Here is a 25,701-nt window from a genome sequence, read left to right as displayed (position 1 = left end):
ACCAGATGGCCTTCATACATGATGTAGGTAACGGGATACTGAATAGATGGCATCACAGCACTCACGTATATAACTGAGGCTCACCTCATTAAAGGTTGTTAGCAGCATGGGGCCTGCACTCATGTAGCATGCTCACTTTGTGTCGCTGCACCGGCGACACAACAATAACCATTTGCTACAGATATATGCATAGCACCAGTTCTGAGAAGTATTAACTCCAAATGTAACGTAAAATACACTGCTGTTGCAGTTAAGTTTTGACTACTGAACTTTTTCCAGAATATGGAAACACTGGTACACAGCAGTGTACTGAGGGATTTCTAGCCACTTGAGGAACCAAAACACAGGCTTTTCGGTAATTTTTAAAACCCCAGATTATTAATGCATATTTAAATATCTGCACTCGGCACACAACATTTGTGGGGTCAGGGTGTCTACTAAGCCGACATTCCCCAATTCCGTGAGTTTTCCAGGTTTTCCCCGTGCCTTTGCAAGATTCCATGAGTGACATGTCAAGACAGGCTGACAACATGCCGCCTAACACTGTCACTCTCTAGTAAGCTGCTAAAAAATAATTAAAAGATACGATTTAATACAGTTGCATTTAATTTAATCCACAGTAGCATTCATTTTATTCAAAAAGAAATCAGAAGGGAGGGGTTAGTAAAATGCATAGTGAATAAGATATCTTTGGAAAGAAATGGTAATACTCATTTCAAATCAAGTCGAACTTTCTCAAATACGAATAAAAAGGAGATGCATACAAAAACAAATATTTTCGAATATCCCCTTCAGTAACTAATTATGATTGACTGTCAATGCATGTGTGAAACAGATTGTGCTTGAGACTCCACTGAAAGCAAATCAAGGTGGTAGATGATGTGTCATTATAATTACAGAGTAACTAAATATTTCAATATTGTATACTCAGTCATGCTATGTTTCTTCATAAAAAGGATTAAATCCACCGCTCGAACTACATGCACAAGTTATTCCTTGGCATCAAGCATTTCAAGAAAGAAAAAGAATATATATTTCAAGGTTGCTACCAACATGCCCAGCGTCAAACGTCACGTAAAACACGGTAGTGCCTTCACCAAAGCGGTACTCTGTAATGATACAAATCACTCAGAAGTAAAATGGAAGTAATTTAGATTATCAGAATGTTCATTTTACCCAAAGCTTAACCAATCCTTGGTAACACTCCAGAGAAATGGCAAAAAAAGGTTGTGTCCACAAATGTGGATGCTGCGACTGAACATGAGCTGTTTCGATCAACTGATGGCAAACTCATTGGTATGAGGTCTGGACTTTCTCATCAGTGAGATTCTCTCTCAACAGCTGGTGTATCAATCTTAACTGTTCTGATGTACTCTCAGCCCGCACAAAGCGCCTCAGGGTTGCGTTTCATTGCTTTAAAGAGTTTATTCTGGTTTGGATGAGGGACATCTGCCTCTGGACGTCAATCAACAATTTGTTTTTTGAGCTCAAGCTCCTTGAAAGAAGTGGCAGCACACTTCTTTTCTCATTCATTCCTAAATGTGTAGGTCTTGTCTGTTCTCGTCCTCCTTCCACCGCGCGTTCACCCCACGGGCCATTTGGTCAGTTGTACAGTCAACGTCCAAAAAATCGGGAAGCCCGAAAAAATGAATGTATGTCTTTTACTGCCCTTAACACTTTCGTGACTGCGCCTATTCCTGTCGACAGTATGTTCTCAGTGGTACAAGTTCGAATTTTGGCGCCTCTCCGAGCGCTTCGGACAGCTAGCACCATCGAGCGGGTTAAAGAGAGGCTATTTTATCAGTTTCGGATTTGTGTTTCTCTTTTCCACTGCGCGGGGATATTTAAAGCGCCTGCATAGTCGGGGTGACGAGAGCTCGTTGTTTCTGAGATGGCATCTACGTTGCGCGCGTCCGCTCCACAGAAACGGTGAGTTTCGACGGATTCCGATGCATCTGGGCTTCAATTTGCAGATGATCATAGCAGCACAGACTCGGAAGATTACTTCGATTTGTCGGACTTCAGTATGGATGACGAAAGTGTGGCAAACCAGCCCGGAACATTGACAGGCATCCGCCGGTGAGTTCTGCTTTCTTCTTGGACCGTGCTATCGCGTCGTAAGGATTTCCAGCGTGTTCTAAAGGTCACAGTTCTTATCTGCAGGGTGTCAACGTTGTTCGGACAGGACCACTTGCTGGCGGCCAAGCAGAGAGTGGAGTTTTGTCGACGACGACCACCGGGAGTGGACCTTGAAATCCCGCTCCGGAGTGCTACGCAGCAGTTTGTAAGAGCCGTGGATTTCTTCCTGTTGTTTTTCACTGCCGAAATCATCAGGGAGATATGCAACAACACAAATAAGCATGCGTAGATGCATATTTTCGAGAAGCCCACGTATAGCGAGAGAGATGGATCATGGAAGGAAGTCACTCATGAGGAGATGCTCAAGTTCATCGGACATCTCGTATACATGGGAATCGTGCAAGTCCAATGCTTCCATTGTTATTGGAGCACACGCAGATTATTCTCAGGGCTTCTTCCGCCTACAGTGATGCCAAGGAAATAGTTTGTGGGGATGTGTGACTTCCACGCGTCCCCTGATCTGTTGTTTTCCTGCATAGCTCCCGTTTCCTGTAATACGTCTTCGCCGCATGGCTTCATGCCCAAGGCAGTTGGTGTGGTTGAAACGCATCGCGAGAGATGGCGCGAGTGTGGCTCTGCTAAAGACACCTAACAGCGGGGTTACTTGGGCGCGGAAAGGAGAAGGCTCTTCCTCTTTGGTTCGGGGTCGGCAAGCTGCGCGGACGTTCCGCGCGTGCGCAAATACATACTTCTGCAAGACCGTCTCGCAAGGCCTCTTTCGAATGCGCCACTGTTCACGTGACCGTACGCACGAATGACCAGGCGTTGGTGTCCAGCATGGGGCGAACATATTTGCTCGTTATCCGGTAGCAGTGAGTCGGACTTCCTAGATATGTCGCGTGCCCATCGGCATGTTTTGTGGATAGCAACTCGGCTAGCAGGCATTGGTCAATGAAAGGTGCAATAAATGCCCTTGTGATTGTTTGCTCTACTGTGTTGTCGTTCTGTTGTCTCAAGAGCATGGGTTTGAACCCCACATCTGGCTGCCCAACTTGGACCTCTTGGGGCATTGGACGATAGTTTTAACAGTTTTGCTTTGTTCGAAACCTTTGTTTGAACGGAAGCGTAGGGCTAGCGTGGATTTTGATTGCTAGCGTCGGCGGCGTGCTTTCTTGAGCGAGGTGACGGTGGCTGTAGTGTGTTTGAACTTTTCAACATGCTAAGCCTTTTCGCAAATAATTTTTTTTAATGACAATTGTCAGTAGGAAAGCCGCATGGTCTACATACTGGGAGAGTGAGGCTTAGCGCCCGCGGAGCATTGGCAAGCCTGAAGCGAGTGAGTACGGAAGCCTCGTGGGTGGTCCGAATTTCTTATGTAAATAGCTTCTTCTATCTCTCTGACCGATGAAGTCGTGGCTCTGGGAGCTGGGTGGCTGCGGGCGACGGGTGCCGCTAAAGGCTGACTGGTATTGCGGCCTGGCACCGGGCGCTCAACTCGGATGCTGTGTGCAATGAGCGGGGTAGGACCACCTAACAGAACTGATGTCTCCTCGCGGCTGCCTGTATTGCGCCATTTTGGGTGTTGTTTTTTTTTGGATGCCGGTTGTTGTCAGGGTAGCGACACTTTAGGCCTAAGGCTTTACGAAGCTGCCTGCCGCACGTGGAGGGACACAACCTCGTGGACCGTAGCGCTGAGGTGTTGCACTTTGCTTCCCTCATCCTAGTTAGCCTAACACGAATTGAAATTACTCGTTCAACTCAAGGAAGTGAGCTTCGTTCACGTGAGCTTAGCACCTGAGTAGCTGCCCGATCTTTTGCCAGCCGAGTTGAGCATCGTACCATGTGGGCGATGCCCATGCAGAATTCCTCTCCCTTGCATTACTTTAGTGTTTGCCGAATGCGTTGAGTGTACGCAGCGTGAGTGGAGTCACCCCTGGTTTGCTGTCACCTGCACATTGTCTGTGCTGCTGCCCCGGACTACTATCGAGCCATTCCGGGCAATCGTGATGCTGTGGCCAGTTCGGCGCAGCGACTTCGGTGGCCGCCTGTATCCAGCTTGCAACCCTCGGCGGCGGAGAAAAGAGCCGGCGGTCACCGACAGCTACCGTGGCTCTCGCCAGCAGGGCGTGTCGGCGCGAGCGGCGCTTGCTCGTACCGATTACTGTGTGACCATTTCCGGAGTCCTGGCCTGGAATCATGCCGTCAAGTCTGCAAAGCTGCTGCTGTGACCAGTGGATGCCAGCGGTGTACCCAAGGACAATGTCAGCTCGCATGTTATGGACAGCGTGTGGACATTTACTCGGCACGGCCACTGTTGCATGTACTACCTTGTTCGTGAAGCATGCGTTGATGTTAGACCATGTGACATGTTTCACCGGAATATGTAATGATTTAAGGTTGGGGGGATGTGGGAATGCGTGACTCCCACGCATCCCCTCATGTTGTTTTTTTGCATAGCGCCCATCTCGTGTAATCCGGCTTCGTCGAGTGGCTTGATACCCGCAGCAGTCGGTGTGGTTGAAGCACATCGCGAGAGATGGCGCGAGTGTGGCTCTGCTAACGCCACCTAACAGCGGGGTTACTTGGGTGCGGAAAGGAGAAGGCTCTTGCTCTTTGGTTCAGGGTCGGAAAGCTGCGCGGATGGTCCGCGCGTGCGCCGATCCATGCTTCTGCGAGACTGTCTCGTGAGGCCTCGTTCGAACACGCCACCGTACGCGTGAATGACCAGGCATTGGTGTCCAGTATGGGGTGAACATATTTGCTCGTTATCCGGTCGCGGTGAGTCGGACTTCCTAGAGTTGTCGCGCACCCAACGGCTTGTTTTGTGGATAGCAACACGGCTAGCAGGCATTGATCAATGAAAAGTGCAATAAATGCCCTTGTGCTTGTTTGCACTACTGTGTTGTCGTTCCTTTGTCCCAAGAGCACGGGTAAGAACCCCACAAGTTCAAGGCGTTGCTTGCCTTCCAGAGTGTGTCTGATCCAGAGAAGATGACTGTCGCATACCATGGCAAGCTTCACCGCACATCCTCTCTGCTTCAGCATGTCAACGATCCTTCCATGCTATTCTTTCGACCGCGTCGGAACCTCTCCGTCAATGAGAGAATGGAGAAATCAAAAGGTCTGTCCGGAATTCGCCAGTACATGAGGTATAAAGTGATCAAATGGGATTTGATTTGAGCAGATTCGGAAACAGGGTACACTGTTCAGTTCAGCGTCTATATGGGAAAGCGCGAAGAACCTAGCGTGCGAGGTTTGGCATTCGATGTTGTGACGCGGCTGTGCGAAAATTATCTTAATTAGGGTTACATAATTTTTTTTGTAATTTCTACACTTCCACATCTTTGTACATTTACTAGAGCGCAAGACACTTGCGTGTGGGACAATGCAGAAATATCGGCGCAGCTTTCCAAGTGAACTCAAAGACACAAGCTGGGAAAAGAAGGTGGAAAGAGGAGACGTTCGATGGCTGCGGGAGCAGGATGTTTTGTACCTGCAATGGAAAGACAGGCGGGTTGTGAATATGATGTCTACCACTCACACAGCAAACAAATTCTTTCTTGCAAAGTGAAGAAAGAAAGTCGGGAATACGTGGACAGAAGTGTCTGTGAAGAAGCCGCTGCTGATCAAGAAATACAATGTAGGCATGCTTGGAGTGGATAAATCCGACCAGCTCATCGGATCCTACAACGTTTTTATGAAGGCCGTGCGTTGGTGGAAGACACCGTTGTTCCACTCTATTGATATAGCTGTAATAAATAGCTTTATAATGTTTGGCAAGCATCGTCGGAGGCATCCAGAAGTCCCAGAATTATCTAGAAGTTTGCACTTCGACCAGTTTGCCTTCAGGCTAGAACTAATCGACCAGCTGCTGCAATATAATGAGCCAGATCTTGCGGAACCCCCAGTCGCGCCTGTTGTTCCCTCTCAGAGTGCACCTCAAGTTCAACAGCATCAACCACAAAAAATAGAAAGATATAGAAATTGTAAACTGTGCTATGAAGAAAGAAAGTTGAGCAGAAAACAAATGTTTTCTGTGAAACATGTGCAGCTAACCTGTTTCACTTCATCAAGAAACTGCTTTGCACGGTGGCACGATAGAAACTAGGTCTAATGTTTTCCTGTGTACCGAAGAACTTTTGTAGATACAGAGCTAATATTTGCAGGCTGATTTCATATGGCCCCTTTGTTGAAAATGTATATTTTGATTTTTTTAAATATCTTTTTTTTGCAAAGCAGCATTGATGTTTTTATCGATCTTTTTCATTCTTGTTGTGGTTTGCTTGTTTTGATAATTTTTTTCACACTATTTTTATTAAATATGTTGTTTGAAATTAATACAGTTGGAAAGATTTCTTCCACAATTTGATGAATTAACACTTCAACATTTCAACATGAATCATTTCCTGTGGCAGGAAAAAGAATAATTACCAGACTACCCGAAAACTACCGATTTTCCCGCGGTCACGGAAGTGTTAAAGGCTCAAATCGCCACAGGCAAGTCCGAAAATGTACAGTACACTTATTAGGCATATTGGTGCTCGTACTTTGACAGGAGATCGCGGGTGGATGCATGTAGCGTGTATAATTAAGGAATACATACTGTGTCCCATGACAACTGCCCCTTCCCACGCTTGTTACGCTTCACCGCAATACTTTCGCGCATGCTTCACCACATAACCACATTCAGGCGAAGCTGACTTTCGGGAACCGGCATTATGCAATGCGCCGTGCTTTCCGAGCTTTGAATCCAATTGTGAGAACCACAAAGGCAGAGTCGGTGCCATTGCTGACAATGGCGAATGCTTTCAACGAAAAAAAGATGGCGCCGAACAGCAAGAAGAAACTTAATAGCGAATGTCGAAGAAGCTAAGCTTCGCATTGCCATGGTGGTGGCTACGGCTGCCAGCAGATCCGCGTGCGAAAACACCGTTTCAGCGGCGAGGTAATCAAAATGGCGGTGGTGGTGGCTCTGATTAATGCCATTTTGGACCTGCGGTCACGGCAAAAAGTTAGGAAAATCGGACGGCGAAGGGTTCTTGTGTCCGAAATTTCAGTATGTGGTGGTGCCACGAAGCCGTCCGACTGTACACTGGGCAACTCCTCAATCCGACAACACAGCGTCAAAAGAGAATATTTATTACAAACCCTCTCTGTTACCCGAGCCAGCATTCGAGCAACTTTCGTTCCGTTTCAATGAAATTACAGCTAATATTCTCTGATAGAAGCAGAAATTCCTGGTACCACGAGTATTTCGAGACTAATAAAAATCCCTGAGAATTCCCGGTTTTCTCGGTTGGTAGACACCCTAGGGATACATATGCATTCTAATAACAATTGTTTATATTTAACGCAGTATACAAGCAGTAACATGAGAAACAGATGAGCAACACATGCTTTCACATTACAGTTACTTTTTCAGTGATTTTTCTTCTACTGATTTCTCATGCTTCAGGACAATATTTGAATAAGCATGCTCAAAGCAAGTACCTCTCTGGAATGTGACATCTTGCAATCTTGGGCAGCCCTGTCTTTCAATAACTTTGAAGCATTTCCGAGATCACAATTAACTTTTTTTAATACTTGTAAAAAACATTGACACCACATAACATTACAAAAAATTCAGGAGTTGGCAGTAGGGATGTGCGAATATCAAATATATTATTTCAACGTAAATTCAAATAATGAAAACCCAGTGTGAATCGAACAGAATATTTTTCAAATGTGTGTGCTATTGGTCTTACAAAAATTCATTTTTCTTGATCACCAACCAGACGTACAACAATAACAAAAAAAGCAAGCTTACTGCACAGCAAGTAGTACAGAAAAATTATGCTTTGCATCCTACAAATTGTCTACAGAAAACAGGCAGTGATCTTGCAAATGAGGCTGCTGTGTACCTGAAAAGCCCCCTCCTACAACAAACTGAATACCTTGCATGGTACAGGTCAAGAGAAAGCCATCTGTACCTGTCAAAGTTTAGCATAGCACACACCTATTTTTCCATCCCAGTAATGCAGACCAGGAGCAAAGGGCTCTTTTCAAGTGCAGGAGCTATAGTGAGCTGCAGGAGGAAACTCCTTCCAAAACATGTTCTGCAACTCTTATTCCTACATGAGAACCCCTGACTTTGTCTCACAAGTTCTAATGAGTTTTTTATTGTGTTGTACAACTGTGTTCTATGAGTAAAAGTGTCAATGTGCTCATGACCTATGCTTGTCACCTTTCTTTAACTATTCGAATTACTCACTTAAAAATTATTTGACATATTTGCTTCAAATTCAATTCAAACTGAAAATCACTAATCACACATGCCTAGCACTTGAGTCTCCTATTCTAATAACAAATACAGAAAGAAAGCACTCGCCTTTCTTTGAAGGTCTGTTATTTCAGCCTCAATAACGGCTTTTGTTGTATCCACGAGCCAGTCTGAGAGTGCCTCCTTACGACACTTCGCGTAGGAGTATCTGGTGACGTCATCTGTCAAAATCACGTCCGATACAGGTAAGTGCAACATGGTGGCGACACATATGACTGCGCTGTCTTGTAAACTTCTCAAAATGACACAAAGGAAGTGATGATGACTAACTGCAGCAATGAGGTGATTCATGCCTCACAAAGAAAAAATAATCAAAACAAATACTACTACTTTGCAACAAGGAATCAGAAATACACTCACTGCAAAATTTTAAGCTTGACACATAGCGAGCCGCCTTAAAGAAGACCCAAAACAAGGGAAAGAAGCCAAGTTTCATAATAAGCAAAATACCAGAAATGTCAGTGTATAACATGCACATGAAGAATCTAAAGCTTTCATAATTTACGATTGCTAGCTGCTGTTGAGCTTCAGATACCACGCCGGAGTACGAAATTTGATTTGCATTCAAACTTTCCAACAAAGTCAAGCGTGATTATAACGAAACACACTATAAACAACTAATGGACATAATGAAGCTACAGCCAATGCACGATTTTTCAGACATGCCCTATAATTCAGACACCTTCGTGGCACTGCTACATTGCCCACAAAGCCAGCGTATTGTTAGGAATGGCCGTACGGGGTGACAACGTGCCAGCTTTCAGCCCGCTGCACGTGTTCCAATCCGGCCGGACGGGGCGCACTTCGGAGAACTGCGAATGGCCGGCAGCCATGTGGCGCGCGGTCAGCTCAGGAATGTGGTACTTGGCCGCGCCACCCGAGACAAAGCAGAGTTCTACGAAGCCCTCTGACGTCTGCTCCGGCTCTTTTCACCTGTGTGTATGTGCGGCACGTGTATGTGAGCCTTCATCCTCCTCCAAGTCGACAGCCCTCATCCTCCAAAAAGGCGGGTCATCTTGAATGACGTCGAACTACGATGTCGAGCAGAGAGCTTATAAGCAGCGATTGTCGGCTGCTTGGGTGTGCTCGTGTCGTGCTCGTCGTAGTGAGCTGCGTGCTCGTTGTCATGCTAGAAATGTACTCGTGAGCTGTGTGTTCGTAAGCTGTTTGCTGTATGCGTCGTCTTGCGGGCTCCATATGGGAGTCATGCTAGACAGCTAATGTATCTTGTTTTAAATGTAAATCCTGCAAATAAACCCTGCTGGCCTAGCCCTGTCGTCCCAAGGTCCTCCCAATGACTACGACCGCTCCAAATCCCAATAGTATAAGGATGTCTGAAATTTCGGATTTTTGAGCCCATTGCAGTCTGATTTTCCAGGCTGTTTGCAGTGAGGTCCAAAATGGCATCAATTGAAGCCACCACCACCATTTGGATAATCTTGCAGCCTCGAACCTGCACTCTTGCAGGCCGATACACTGGCAGCCTTAGCCACTGTGGCAATGCTAAGCCTAGCTGCTTCGACATTCACTACCAAGCCATGTTTTTTTAACAAAAGAGTTCGCCACTGTCAGCAATGGTGCCAACTTTGCCCTTGTCATCACTGATGGCTTCGAAGCACGGAAAATACAAGGGTCAAGCATTGCATAGTGCTGGTCCCAAAAGTCAGCTTTGCTGCAATCCAGTGGCATTACGCAGGCAGCGTATTATGGCGAGGCACACCAAGAGTGGAAACAGGCCACTTTCACAGAACACATTGTGTATATACACTTAAACCTTGATATAACAAACTTCAATGTAATAAAATTATTGATATAAAGAAGTACTCAACTTTTCGTAACCTCTTGTCCATAGAGCCCCATGTATTTAGAAACTCAATATAACGGTGCGTGTTTGTATGCGATTTCAATATAACGAAATTTCACTGCCGTCGCAAAGGAATGCCGAGACAATAAATGGAAACTTCCGCAGATGCAGATGGTAAAATGATTTAATTACAAGCAGCTGCTTGCAACCGCACTTCTCAAATCATGCTCCGTGCAACAAGAACAACCGCTGAAGTGGAGCAGCATGACGTTCCTTATAAAGACCAAGTACAATAAGATCCTGTCGAGCCCCACGCACTGTGTGCTTTACGAGCGAGTGTAAGTCTGTGAAGTTGAGACAAGAAAGATGGTGGCTTCACGAGTGCTGCTTTCCCGCGCGAGCAAAGGCAATGAGGGGGAGAAGTTGCCGCGCGTCTCGGCCGTGGCTGCACATGGCTGTAAGCGCGAATGAGCGCATACGCAGCCGTAAACCCTGCTTTAGAAGTAATCTTCCACGTGTGCAAAGAGTGGGCATGCCGAGAGGGTGTGGCACCTTGTAAGCTGTCTTCCCACGCATCTAGTATTGGAAGTTACGTAATCTCGAGTTTCGGTAACCCGTTGGAGCGAGAGGCAGCGGAAGCTTTCGCTCCCCGCTGCTGGCCCTTTTCCTGATACAGTAAAACCTCGTTAAACCGTACCCGCTTAAACAATAGTTTCATTTTAAAAGTAGTAAGATCAAATCCCCGACTCAGCGGCCATTGAACATAATGTGCTTTGTATCCGCATAAGCCATACCAGCTCATTGCGTACGTATCGGTTAAAATGCAGTGCTTCCACTTTTCGTTGCGCAAACACGGCAGTGCGTCGTCTCCATCGGGCGGCCCGGCAGAAAAACAAGCCTCAGAGACCGGAACAACGGCCTCCAAGTGCCCTGCGTGTTTGCGCGTGAAGCTACACCAACATCAACATCATTTCGGCGGCGTCTTTCTCTATGGCGGCGTGCCAGACAGTGTTGTGGCATTGTGCAAGCGAGCGCTTCCGTCATGCCGAAGCTCGGATAAAAAAGACGTCAGGTGTTCAGCATAGAAGAAAAATTAGACATTGTTCGTGCTATCAAACGTGACACAAAGAAGCCGGCGCTGGAACGCGACAAGGATGTGCTGTTGACAACGGTGTGTGGCATTTGGAATGCGGAGAAGTTGCTCAGCAGCGCTGCTGCGACCGCAAATAGATGTTGGCTATGAGGTTCGACCTTTCGCCATTGTTGCCTCTGTTGTTGCCGAAGTGTCGACTAGCGACAGTGATGAGGACGATACTGAAAGAGACAGCACGGGTGATTCAGGCCTGACAGTGGCAGAAGCTGTGCGTTACATCAGCCTCATGAATGCAATTGTCGTGACGAGAACAGCACCCCAAAATGAAAAAGGTGCCCCACGACTACTGCAGCGCTACCGCGCCCGTGCATAGAGAATATGCAACGCCAACGAGGAATCTGCCATGCGGGTGTTTGCCAAGAAGAGGGGGCTGGCTGAAAAGCTGGCTCGTAGCTTCAGTAAGTTTGAGGCCGCTGTCGTTGCTGCTAGGGCGCCGTGGCATCAAACGAAAATAACACTTTTGTCGTGCGAAGTGCATAAATACTGCTTTTTTTTCCCCTTTCATCACACTCTCTCTGAGTTCCGTATTTGACAGGTAAGTGGGCGATCTCATGCTATTTCGTTTAAACAGTACTACCGTTTAGTAGAGACTTTTTCAGAGTTCCAGCCAACTATGGTTTAATGAGGTTTCACTTTAGCGCCATTGCAGTGCGGGCTATGCTATCAGCCGCAGAGGCAGAGTGCCCATGAAAGCATGGCTGGCTTTGCTTAATTCGTACCGCCGATGTGAAGATACGGTCGGCGTACGTGGCATGAAATAGTATCATTCGTCACCAACGTTGAAATTTATCAAAATGAATTGTTTTCTTATTCAAGTTCGCTTTTTTCGATTGTTCGATAATTCTGAAAATTTTGCGGCCCGTTCCCGTGCAAGAAAAATCAATTGCCGACGGTATTTATTCGCATACAAGGTCAAATTTCAATACAACAAAATTTCAGTATAACGAAGCAAATTGCCGATTTTACCGATTTGGTTATATAGAGGTTTAACTGTATTCCTTAATTATACACATATGTACCCCATATGTCCTGTCACAGTAAGAGCACCAATACGTCTGCTAAGTGTGCTGGCAGGCCTTTATAGCAATCTGAGCCCTCGGGGGCAGCAAAAGGCATGCATTAATTTTTTTCGGACTGCCCGATATTCTGCGCATTTTCACAGCCCCTAGGGAGTAAAAAAAAATTGGACGTTGAGGTACATATCATATTTCCCCTTCATTTTTCTATAGAAACTTATGCACTTAAATCTATCATATTGGAGAACTAAATTTTTCTATAAATGGACTTGACCAGGTTATACACTTAAACCTGGATGTAACGAACCTATATGTAACGAATTCCTGGATTTAACGAAGTTTTTGAATTCCCTAATGCTGCCCCCATTGAAGCCCATGTATTTTCGACCTTGATGTAATGAACGCATTGCGGCGGTTAGCCTTGATGTAACGAACTCACAAAGCTGATCAGTCATTACTTTTTGCACTTTTAAGGAAAATTCGGCCGAAGAAATGCTCTAGATTATTGAATATTAATTACTGTAAGGAGCCAGCAGCTACGTGAACGCCAGGGATTGCCGCGACCAAGCAAAGTTAGCGATGATGATGATGATGGTGGCGACTAGCGCCGCTCTGTGCCTAACGTAGCAGTCTTTTCAGGCTTTGCTTGTCTAGCGTGACACCAGGTGGCATTGGTATCAGCAGTTGATTTCTCTTGGAGAATTATTTTGTGATTTTCATTTGTTTCAATGGCTTAGACACACTTATGTGTAAGAATTCACTTGAAAAGCAACGCTGATAGCCGGTTCCTTCATTGCCAGGGCGCGGGAAGGGAGGGGGAGGGACGATGACGAACACACTCCATGACGTACGACGATGCGTTGCATTCGCCATTTCGAGTGTTGTCCTGCGTTCTGCACGTGTGCGTGTGTCAACTGTGCTCTGGTACTGGTTTATTTGACTTGTTTTGGAGGTGCTAGGCCCGCCTGTTGGCGTGTAGTCGTGCATCTCCGCCTGCAACTGTGTCGTCGGTTGGTCGTGATGAGTTCTACTGCCAGAAAACGAAAAGTTCTGTCTTTTGAAGACAAACTCGCAATTTTAAATGCAGTCTCCGCGGGCGAGAAGAAGAAGGACATTGCCGCTCGTTTCAGCATTCCAGCGAGCACACTATCAACGATTTTGAGTGCGGAACACAGCATCAGAAACGCGGTGGAGTCGGGAACAAGCTCGAAGAAACAAAGACTGAAGCTGTCCACATGCACTGATGTGGACAAGGCAGTGGTCACGTGGTTTTTGGACACGTGAGCCAGAAATGTACCCATAAGTGGCGCGATCTTACAACAGAAGGCAAAGGATTTTGCGTGTATCTTGGGCCATGATGATTTCAAGGCAAGCAACGGGTGGCTGCAGGGATTTAAGAGCCAGCACGGTGTCGTCGGAAGAGTAATCAGCGACGAATCTGCCTCTGCAGACAGCGATGCTGCTGCTTCGTGGGTGGCTGACAAGCTGCCTGGAATCCTGAGTCACTTCGATGCGGCTGATGTCTACAATGCCGACGAGACAGCTCTATTTTATCGAATGCTTCCGGGCCGCACGCTAGCGTTAAAAGGCGATGACTGCCGCGGCGGAAAGCAGAGCAAGCTCCGCATAACGATTCTGCTGTGTGCCAATCTCGACGGCACAGACAAGCGAGTCCCGCTAGTTGTCGGCAAAAGTGCCCGTCCCAGGCGTTTTAAGGGAACGAAGTGTATGCCCGTGAAGTATGTGGCGAATTCCAAAGCGTGGATGACTCGGCCAATATTTTCTGAGTGGTTAAAGGAATTTAACCAGGACGTCAAGCGGCAAGGCCGTCAAGTTTGCCTACTGCTGGACAATTGCTCGGCGCACCACGTCGAGGGCCTGCAGCTGTCGAACATCGAACTGCATTACTTCCCGGCCAACTGCACGTCCCTAATACAATCCCTGGACAAAGGGATCATTAAGTTTTAAATGCTGTTACCAGTGCTGACTAATCCTGAAGATACTTCTTGACATCCGTCTGGAACGGGAGATGAAGATCGACATTTATCAAGCAGTCGAGATGCTTGCTGCCTCCTGGCAAGAGGTCAGGGCAGAAGTTATCGCGAATTGCTTTTTTAAGGCCGGAATAGCCAAAAACGCACGGGCTGGTGCCGAGGAGGAGGAGGAGGAAGACCTTTCTACTCCGTCCGATGTGGCCGAAGCGTGGAACGAGCTACGTACTAACGGTGGTGTACCTGACAACGTTGAACTGAGTGACTTTTTGTTTGCCGACAACGCCGCCGTGGCTACAGAAGAAATGTCTGATGCAGCAGTAGCTGAAAGCGTGCAAAATCCCGATGGCGCTGATGATGGTGCCTGTGAGGCAGATCCGTGTGACGTGCCTACTGCAAAGGAGGTGATGAACGCAATGGACGTCACGCGCCGTTTCGTCGGCTCGCGCGACGCTGAAGGAGCTCTGCACGATTTAGCTTCTTTGGAGCGGCGTGTTGTGCCTTCACTCGTGCCGAAGAAGCAAGCGGCAATTAGGCAGTTTTTTTACTGTAAAATAAATGCTTGAAGGGTGAGTTCACCTTCACGGATATCTTGAGCTATTTGGTTTCGTTTCTGCATCATTCATCGTTCGTACGAGCCTTCACACGAAACCTGCATGTAACGAAAAATTGCGAGCTTTTGTCAACTTCGTTATATCCAGGTTTAACTGTAGCTGATAATGAAGATTTAGTGACCATGTTGTGCTAATTAGGACAAAATCTGAGTGTGCACAAACATAGCTGGTGATCTGCCTGATGTGGCAGCTGAAAACTCTTGTGAGCAACCTGGCAGCGTACTAAAGCACCTATGCTGCCAAGCCGCTCTACTTCCCATGCTGCTCCTGCTACTTTCCTGCCCTCCAATACTCCGGCCTTGGCACAACATCACATCACCACCACTGAATCGCACACTCTATGCACGTGACAAACTGAACCCTGGCTGAGTGTTGTGCACTATATCATGCCAGATTATGGAATGGAACATGAACAGCTGACTGTGTCGCTTGCATTACATACTGCATCATCTTAGTCTCTAATCACAGCAACAATAAGCTACTGCACGCACAATTAAGGGGGAAACACTGCTCTTTAAAGCCGAAAATTGGGTCACTATATTTTCACGTTCTTTTGCTCCAGGTTGATGCAAAGTATTTATTTTTGAATTGTCCTTGATTGGTTTAGGCTTTCCCATAATCACTCTGAGCATGTTGAGAGATGTTTTTCCACATTTTCTCAAAACAGCATTTCTAATGGTGTCACAGTTTTGGAATGATGATATACAGTAAAACCTCCGAACTCGGTTGATTCGACATCCCGGATAATCGAAGGTTTTCTGTGGTCCCTCATTTTCCAATGTAAATTTGTAAATTCCAATGTAAATCTGCTGCACCGCCGGATGATGACTCCGAGTCGGAAGATGACGCACCATGTGCTACACTGCCGTCGCATGCGGAGCGTGCGGAGCGTGTACAAGCAGTGACTGTGCTTTCAGCCGCCTATAGTGACCGTACGACCCTCTCCGAGATCCAGGCTTATCTCATTGCACGTAAACGGAACAGCATGCAACGGCACATTCATGATTTCTTCAAGCCTACTGCCGAGCCCGAATAAGTGCATGGAAATAAAGGATTTCATTTCTTTTTCTTTATCTGCTTTTTCGGACACCTGTTTATTCAGACATTTTCACAGTCCCCGTGAGGTCCAAATAAACGGTCGGCGACTGTATTATTTATGACTAATTTAACTTTAGATGCAGTGCAAAGGTACCAGAAAACTTGAAACAGCAGGGACTGATCAGTAACACATTGCTTTTAAATCACGATGACTTTACTGCTGCCGATTTCACCTGGTTAAAAGCAAGTGCCCATTGGTATCCTTCGGAAGACCCCCATAGCAGGGTCAGAAACAGATGAAAACTTTTTCACAGGGAAAATTTATTTTTCATAAAGCTTTATACAACTTTCGTAAAATCATAGATTGAGACCAAATTTGTAAACTAGTCAATAAATTTAGGGAGCTGGCAAGTACATATTTATTCACAGCCCGCCATAATTTCTGACTGAAGGGGACATGGGGGCCTTGGCCCTTGCACAGTTATTTATGGCAGCTACAGTGACCGTTTGTCCTGTGTTTCTTCGCTAAACTTTATCAACAAATTATGTTCTCTTTTTGGCAGCATTGCCCGACGACATGTATTACAGTTACTTTGCTTAGGCTGCTCTGACAATCCCAGTGGCTTGTGAACATAGTCGCAATGCTTCACACTCAGTTATGCAATACCAGATTGACAGTCATAATCGTGAAACTGAAGTCCAAAATGCCTACCACTGTCAGGGTTGCAGCCAGGTGCACGACCCCAGAGGGCAATGCAGAGACCCAGAATAGTGTGAAACTGCCGCATCATTCCAGAGTCAGCATGACCAGGACCTGGAGGACAAGCAGGTAGACAATAAGGAAAAGGGCAGAGGGTTATTACAGGTCCTTACATCTTGTGGTTCTGACTATGCCGTTAGGCAGAGCAGGCTATGACTGGATCAAATCTGTTTTGCTACTTTAGGTTTAAAGGACGCACCGGCAACGTATCAAACAAATAAACCTTTTTCTGCTCGACTCAGTAGCCAAATTGGCCTGTGGTCCTGTAGGCGAAGCTTGAAGGAGTCTAAATAATTGAACGGTGCAATGCGAAAAACTTACACTAAGCTGTCCAAATTATTGGTCAGTGACTGCACCATAGCATCGAGTGCTAGTGCCTTACCATGCATTTTTAGAAGCGCTGTCTTGGAAATTATGGACCACTGAGTGAGTGCGGCTAATTCAAGCTGCAATTCAAAGAGAAGAATAACTGCACGTGCTTCTAGACTACGAGCCTATTAAATGGCGCCACAACATTTAATGCTGGCCACACGTTGACTATGCGGAACTTGCTCAATTCTTCACTGCATTCATTTTCTTATGCACTAAAGCGCAGCATGTGATGACGGTGTGCTAAAGCAATGATCACATGGTGCTTTACACTGGTTACGCAGAGAGCCGTTGCATGCATTGTGGGCCAACATTTCACGCAATGCTCAACAGCTGAATTCGCAATGTACATCTGCTGTTGCGATTGGTAGTGATGCATCGGAATTCGGCTCGTATCTGACCAAAAGAGCGAAAAACTTTGTTCAGTAAAACTATTGTGCAGTTCTAGGAGTTTGAATATGTGGGAGTTTTTCCCTATTCAAATACATGGAACTCTGCCGGGCCTGACTAAATGGCTTGAATTATCCAGCAATTCAAATTAAGAAGCTTCAAATTACTATATTTCACTGTAGCAACAATATTTCAGTCATGGATCAAGGTATTTGCTCCAAATTTTTTGCACTGATTCTTTTATGTTTGGACAATCAGGCAGATGCTTCAGAGCAGCTCTGCCCAACTGCTGTTAGGACTTGGCACAGAGCGAACGAAAGTTTGGCCAGAAGAACAGACGGCAACAGGGCACTCACCCATTTCAGTGAGGAGTCTCGTAATCAGGGCATCCTGATCATGCAAGCAGTCCACGCCTGGACTCGGTGCAAAGATGGGGCTGCCTTCTTCCAGTGAATGGCACGAATGTGTCAGCTGGACTTCCAACATGGCTGCCACATTCTTCTGCAACCAAGCAAGACAGAAAGGGGATCTTAAAAATTTTGAATGAAAGCCATTGCTGATGGAAGGCAGTGAATTATTTAGAGGACATATGCCTGTGGAGTCTTGAGACTTCCATAACCTTGTATAAACATATATTTCCCTTCCCCGTTTTTTTTCCTTACAATCTGCCAACAGGGAACACAGAAGTTTCTGATGACTACACAAACAGCATTGCTTAAACACAGCCTGCTAGAAAGAAGCATGTGGAAAGAGATGGAGAGCAGAAATAGCCAAGTGAGGAGAACCGTTGCCAGGGGCAACCAAGTACTGAGTGCACATAAAAATGCTTCAAGTCAGTCGGAATTATACACCCAATATACTAGATTACCAGATGCTACAATACATGCCTAAAATAGCAGCTTGCAAGGCCACAAGGACTCATGGCTAGGGATGGACAAATAGTAAATTTTAAATTCAAATAGAATTCGAAGGAAATAGTAATCTGGTCGAACAATTTCAAATCGAATAGTTCAAATGGCAGCACTGTGAATAACGCACATTTTGATGAAAAAAATGTGGCAGCATGTGCTATAATTAGGCTAATATAAATACAATTTTTTTGGCTCGAATTGAATCGCTGTGGTCTTTGCATAAAACCTTGAATTAAGAGCCAGAAGGTGAAAAAGAAAGAAGGAGGCGGGCACCCAACTTGCAGACGGCAAGTTTATTTCCAGTGCTGTTATAGATATTTTCATGCAGAAAAGAAAGTTCAACATTTATTTAAAGGGAAGCTGAAGAGTCTGTCGAATTCAATAAGACGCTCATATACAGATGCAGGAACCTTATAAACCATGAAGGTAAAATTTTGGGGGGGATTTTTCACTTAGGAGCGACGCAATCGTCGGTTAAAATTGCGCTGTAGCTCCGCCCCCTGTTGAGCACCGCGCGCTGCTGCTGACGTTGACGATGCAAGCGGAGACCGGAAACGGCGGCGTAGTGACGTCAACATTGGTGTTCCGCTCCTTCGCAGCCTCCGCGACCGTGCCTGACAGGGCTTATTTCTGCGTGCGTGCCGTCCTAATCTGCTTCGCTCGACCCTACATTTCTTTATTTGTGTGTATATAGGAGTGGTAGTTGACGTGCGCAGCATCAATTGAACTTGTAGGCCGATCATGCCGGCGTTTTGTGCAGCCTACGCTTGCACAAACACCAGCGGCCGTGATGATGTTCCGATGTTCCATTAGTTCCTGCAAGACAAGAAGCTTTCAGCTAAGTCGGAGGCTGCTGTGAAGCGAAACAACTTCAAGCGCTCAAGAACAAGTGTTGTGCTCTAACCACTTCCATGACGATTACTACCGGAGTTTATCAATAATGTGTGCTTTGGGTTCTCCTAAAAAAAAAATAGTTAGCACGCTGAACGGAAGGTGCATGTTTATCGCCCACCCTTGACGCAGGTTTCATCGCCAAGCGCCGCGAATTTTCTATTCGCACGTGTGTTGTGAAACAGCCTGCATGCAGCTACCATAACGCAGTGCAAGCGTAAAGTTTGCATGTGTTGGAAAGCCTGCTCACGCCAAGACGCTGCACTCCCCCTTCTCTCGCACACATAAGAAACCGACCATCTCACGTAGCCGATGGAATTCGCCGGTTACGAGTAGCGTGCGGATGGTGCGCTGATGAAGGTTCTATACTACACCGTGCTACAACAGCCGGTAAACTTTTCCCGCGTTTAAACCGTCTGTGTAGATTGCCGACAGCTTTGGGGCAGCGCACAAATGCTGAAGATCGCATCACCGCTTACATTCTACGAGGAGGCATGCAGGAACATAACACTAGAGTTGTTTGCTCGGAAACGTATTCACTGGAACGCTGAATGCAGCTTAACAAAAAACATATTCGCCAAAGAACATTTCCAACACAAGGAGATGCTAACACTTCGCCTTCGTTCGCGTGGAAAGCAGTGCAAGCACCAGCATTTTTTGCTTCTTGGAGAGGCCGGCTCTTCGCAATCGGCTCGTACATGTAGTATGTACAAGTATGTACGTATGTGTAGTATGTACAAGTATAAACCCCTTACAAGTGATCTTGCATGCGACAGCGACAACGCTACAAGTGAGGCGATGGCTGTCGCGTTCACTCGTCGTCTGCAAGCCGAACTCCACGCGAGCGACGGCTTTGAGCGAGTAATGGCAGATAGTAATGGCAGATAGGTTACTGTCACAAAGTGCATGCCCACGTCCCTCTCGACATGGCCGCCATTGCCACCGCAGCTGCAGCGCCGCTTACACGGTGGTAGGGAGGCAATCTCCCTATTGTTCCTGAGCTCGGTGGGCTGGCGCAATCTCCCATGACCACGAGGCATAGCGGGCGGAGCAGACGCATACCGCCGAGGTGGAAGAAGGCCATGGGATGGCCGATGTGCTTATAGATGAATTGGAGCGCATCGTGGCTGTTGGGCCCAGCCCTCCGGGAGTTTTTGCATGAGATACGCTCTGAGGAAGAGGTGGATAGCCGCGAGCGCAAGAAAGCGCGAGAGTTGCGACAATGAGAGGCCAATGAGGGCGATCGGGCATGATCTTCCTGGTGTGTCCTCGTGTTGGAGAGGGAAATTGTGCTGTTGCACGCGAAGGAGGACCGTGTCGAGAGCATTCGCATCTCAGAGGGCCTGCCGGGCTCGACTGTCACCACTGAGAAACCTCATCCCTCCGCAGTGAGCCTTGCTCAGGTTTGTGACCAGACGTATCCTCCCTCGTGCCTAAGCCCTTGGCTGCCGGGGCCTTCGAAATGAACGAGGCCAGTGCTTTGAGAATCAGGCAGTGTGGTGGGTAACGATGGTCAGAGGCTGGTCACGAAAAACGTCAGCTGCCGGGCAGGCAAATTGTGCCATCGCAGGCCGAGAGAGGCAGCGAAGTGCAAGGCGCGGCAGAGGCTGGGCGAGTTGCCGCATGCTGCAGCAATACGGGGTATGGACTGCTGGCAGATTGCAGAGGGTGAGGAAGAGACCATCAATCAAAACGACAAAGAGGTCGCAACAGCAGAGGCGTTGACAGAGCTTGGTGGTTGTAGGGCATCGCTCGTCACCGTGAAGGAGGGCGCGATCAAGACATTCGGCTCATCTGCGGCAGGTGCCACTGAGCCGCACCCTTCGTGGCACACAATTGGCGATGCGCTGGGCATGGGCGAGGACCGAGCAGTGGTCAGTGTACTCTAATCACCGATCCAAAAGCAGGCAGCCGAGGTGCGAAACGGCATTTGCTGCGGGGTGCTTTTTGTGTCTCACCACCTTTGCATCGGGAGTGCTCGGGGGATGGCAGGAATGCGAGCTAAGCAAGGAAGACTAAAAGAGAAGCAGGAATTAAGAAGGACAGCCTGCACTGAATTGATAATTTAGTTTTGTTGCCCCAGCCATGTGCTTTTTTATCTTGTACTGCATTGTTTAAGGGGGGACGCAACTTTCGTATCGCGAAAAATTGCCAAAAAGTCGATTTTTTGAAAATCAATTTTTCAGTTTCTATAACCCTTTTTCAATCTGATACCCAAATATCATCACTGTAAACCTCTTAGAAGTGCTCTAAAAAATTCGTTTTATCAGCCAAGGTGGCGCAAAATCTCGCGGAAATCAAGAAAGAACACTGTTTTTCAAGTCACAATATCTCCGGAACGGCGCGACCGAGCGTCGCCCTCTTGGTCTTGTTAGAAAACGCGTTTTTCCGTCTTCAAATCTGCCGCTTCAGCGATCTCCTCCATACAGAAACAAGCGCACAAAAAGCAAATGATTGAAGGTTGTGCCGGAGTCTGCGATTGGCCGCGCCCGCCACGTGACTTCAGCGCGTTTCACCATTGGTCCGGCGCTTGCGTCGTCTGCTCGGCTCTTTGCACCTCACGAGTCTGGACGTCTCCACTTGCTGTAATCTCGACGTGTCAAAACGGGCGCTACGCAGACATCACAGTAGCGTGGCCGATCCCTACGCTTGTGGACGTTTCAGACTAGCGGCTAAGCATTCCGAGCATTGGCTACGCAGACTTTGCGACCAAGATTCACACGCGGAATCCTCGGACATGTGGCTAAGCCTTTCAGCACTCGGTGTTTCGGAATTCGTGACGAAGCACATCGCGCATGCAATCCTTGGGCACACGGCTAAACATTTCGCGCATAGGGAGCCTCCGACTCGGCGATCATGCACATCGCGCGCGGACCTCTCGGACCCTCACCTAAGCATATTGTGCATCGGCACCTCGGACTGCGCGAATAAGCGCATCGAGGGTCGACTCCTCGAGCCCGCGACTAGGGATTTCGCGCGTCGGTACCTCGGACTGTGCGAATAAGCGCATTGAGGGTCGACTCCTCGAGCCCGCGACTAGGCATTTCACGCATTGGCACCTCGGATTGCGTGTAGGTACTTCACGTGTCGGCACTTCGAACTGCGCGACTAAGCACATCGCGCGTCGGCTCCTTGTATCTGCGGCTAGGCATTTCGCGCGTCTTCATCTCGGATCTGCAACCAAGCATATTGCGCGTTCACTCTATTGTCACGAAAGCTTGCAGCAATATCTGTCATACCACCCCTTCATAAAGAGAGCCTCATCATGAGCTCTGTTTACTAGGCCCCTTGGGCTGACACAGACACCTGGCTGCAGAAGTGATCGAGGCATCATACAAAAGTACAATACTGGAAAGCACCTAGCAGCTGCTTATCTATCACTGGCTCTCTGATCCTAAGTTCTACAGCCATTGTCAAGTAAAGATGACTTGGGAGGCTGCTGACACTCACAGCCTTCATTCAGTAACACGGTCAGTTCTACCAAAAAAAAAAAAGCCTCACTGATTGTAAGGTCTGTAAAACTGAATCGGCAACACTCCCCCACATGCTACGGGAGTGCAAACAACAATACCAAGACCTTAATCCCGTGACCCTCTCGTCGAGATGGCACGCCGCCCTGCGCAGCTCCCATCTCGACGACCAACTCTGGGCGACCCAGCAGGCCTACGAAGCGGCGAAGAGGCAAGACCTCGACGTCCCATCGTGGGAGGCCTAGGCCCAGCCGACTGAACTGCTGGTGCTCATTAAAGTTCACTCTCTCTCTCTCTCACTGATTGTACTGGAGATTGCTATCAATCGGGCAGCCTGCGGGTACAGGCTGCCTGAATGTACACTGGAACTATATTCATGCCCACACAGAGTTCTGCACGTCACTTGGTTTGAAACCTAGGCACCATGCTCTTGGTAGAGCAGCAGCACCGAAGAATGCCCTATAAAAAGAAAAGAAAAGGGGGGGGGGGGGGGTGAAAGCACACCAGACCAGAGGCCACAAGTACAAGAAGCCCCACATCACAAAACACCCCAAAGACTACAAATTTGGTGCCTTTTAGAGAACTGAAGAGAAGGTGAAACTTTGAGCGCCGTTTTCTCAAAACTGTTTTTCTGCCTTTTTGCTCAGTTTCTGGAGCTGATTTCTTTGTTACAGTTTAACATATTTTGACTCCATTTTTTTTTTTGTCACATTCCTTGGGCTGCAGTGCAGGTCGTGACATTCTCGCTTTCTTATCTTGACCCTTTGTAAGTTTACGATATGGCTATTCGTCTACCCTGAAAGTGTGCTTGATGTGAAGGTAACATAACATATGGCACTCCAAAAAATCTGTTGCGAAAAAAAAAATGCACGAATGTCACAACCTTCAGCATGCATTTAGCTATGCAGTCAATACTTAACAAGACTTCTATCACATTTTTTAAGTTCCCCAGGCTCTCCAGAAAGTAAGAGGGAGAAAAATTCTGCTCAATAAAATTGAATAAAATGTTCTCAAGATATCGCTCTGAAACTTTTATGGAAGTACCAGGGAGACAGTCTAAACATCAAGAAAACGAAGAGACCTTGTTTTCTTGATCTTCGCCTGAACTTTCAGGACAGCCACATGTGTTGGTCGTATGAGCCGCGAGCCAACAAACCACTTCTGCCGTATACGTCCGCACATTCTAAGCTTGTTAAGCGGGCCATTATCAGTTTGTGCTTCAAGAATGCCCTTAGCAAGTCTTGCTGTCATGTTGTGGACGTAAGCTTAGCAGCGCAAACTTTACGGTTGTCCTTGGCTGGATATCCTAGGGTGGTGCTAGTGTCTGTCGCGGAACGCATCTTAAGAGAAGCGCGATCCAGTACGCAGAAGTCAGTTGCCGATGCCCCTCCTGGCTCACGCCCTAAAGTAAGTGTCATACCATACATGCACGGGATATCCCACAACTTGAAAAAGATTGCCCAAAGGGCGAATGTAAGAGTTGTTTTTTCTGCTCCCGACAAGCTCGGCAAGCTTTGCAGGCTGACTGATCCAAATGCCGTCCCTTCCGATAGGTGCAGAAAGCATCACCGAAAAAAGTTTGTCGACTATGTACACCGGGTGGTGTACAACCTCCCGATTTCATGTGGGAAGAAATATATCGGACAAACTGGGCGTTGCCTCAATGATCGGCTCCGCGAACACAGCAACAATGTAAAAACAGCTCAGGTGGTTTCTTGGCGATCCACTGTCGCGATCATGGGTGCAAGCCTCTTGAGGATCAATGCACGATTGTTTCTCGTGGCAGAACGCAGCTCATCCGTGAGATATCTGAAGCGCAGATGATCGCGAAATTGGGTGATGCGTGTGTTAGCTTCCCGTCTCTGGCTCTCACAGAAAAAGAATTAAGTTACTTGGACGCGGCGTCACATGACACGTAACCATGTTACATGACTTCGCACTTCATTTCCTTGTAAGCGCATGCGCGATCTACGTTACCTGCCATGTATAAAATGACGCAGTGGCACAATAAACTTAGTTGAAAGTTTGCGCTTGGCGTGTCGTCTTCTTTCACGTCCGTGTCGTTTTTATGTCGCGCAATATCATTTAAGCAATGGATTACCAACTTGCCCGGAATGCTGCTCTCAGCAAACGCCAAGTAGACACTGAGCAGACACTGTGGTGCAGGTGAACAATTGCAAGGGCATTGGCCCGTACTACTTGCTAAGGAGGCTGCAAGGTAACTGCAGGGAAAGCGTACAGGTAAAGCGAAGCCCTGCAGTCACATGCCAAGCAGACGCTGAGCAGATGACGCGGCGCGGATGAGCACATCTCAAAGGGCATTTAGCCTTCCTATTGGCTCAGAATTCGTGTAGCTTCCACAGTGCTGCAACCAGCCAGCTATTATACTCCTTGGTGCCGACACCACATCCGTTACAGGAAGTCAAGTGCGGACCCCGCCATAACACACTTTCATGTTAAAAATGGTCGACGGCATGGTCGCCCTGTGGTGGCTTCGTTTTTGACTCATTCTGGCTATGAGCCATGTGAATGGCAATGTGACTTGCTCACTGAAACCCGAACTGCCGATTGTACGTTTTCAAATTGATATTTATTGGTTCCGAATAATTTGAAAGTTCTGAATACTCAAATTCAACTCGAAGCGAATACCACATAGCATAACATTCGATCGAATATTCGAAAATATCGAATATTCGGACAGCCCTACATATGGCTTATGCACTGTTGGAGAAGGCCATGCAAAACCTACAATCTGAAACTATGAGGGCTTTCAATCACTGAGGCACTAAAGGTACTAAGGTCGCCATGGTAACATAGACCCACAAGCGCACCAATGCTACATGCTCATTGTGTTGGATATTTAGAGGTCATTGTCAGCAGATATGATACACAGTTG

General features: G+C 47.2%; 1 protein-coding gene across 3 annotated transcripts in view; it reads right to left on the bottom strand.

The window, feature by feature from the left end:
• The window catches only part of Nup98-96 (nuclear pore complex protein Nup98-96), a 264,767-nt gene that overhangs the window by 68,104 nt on the left and 170,962 nt on the right, over nucleotides 1-25,701 (bottom strand). For all 3 annotated transcript variants that reach the window (XM_055073379.2, XM_055073380.2, XM_055073381.2), the window contains 3 exons: nucleotides 17,890-18,034; nucleotides 16,727-16,828; nucleotides 8,447-8,559 (listed from right to left, as the gene is read on the bottom strand). In XM_055073379.2, coding sequence (XP_054929354.1) covers nucleotides 8,447-8,559; nucleotides 16,727-16,828; nucleotides 17,890-18,034 — 360 coding nt within the window. The remainder of the gene's footprint in view (nucleotides 1-8,446; nucleotides 8,560-16,726; nucleotides 16,829-17,889; nucleotides 18,035-25,701) is intronic.

Source organism: Dermacentor andersoni, chromosome 4 (genome assembly GCF_023375885.2).
Source record: "Dermacentor andersoni chromosome 4, qqDerAnde1_hic_scaffold, whole genome shotgun sequence".
In the NCBI taxonomy this organism is placed as follows: Eukaryota; Metazoa; Arthropoda; class Arachnida; order Ixodida; family Ixodidae; genus Dermacentor; species Dermacentor andersoni.
The sequence above is the reverse complement of the archived record's forward strand: the minus strand, read 5'-3'. Positions and strand labels throughout refer to the sequence as shown.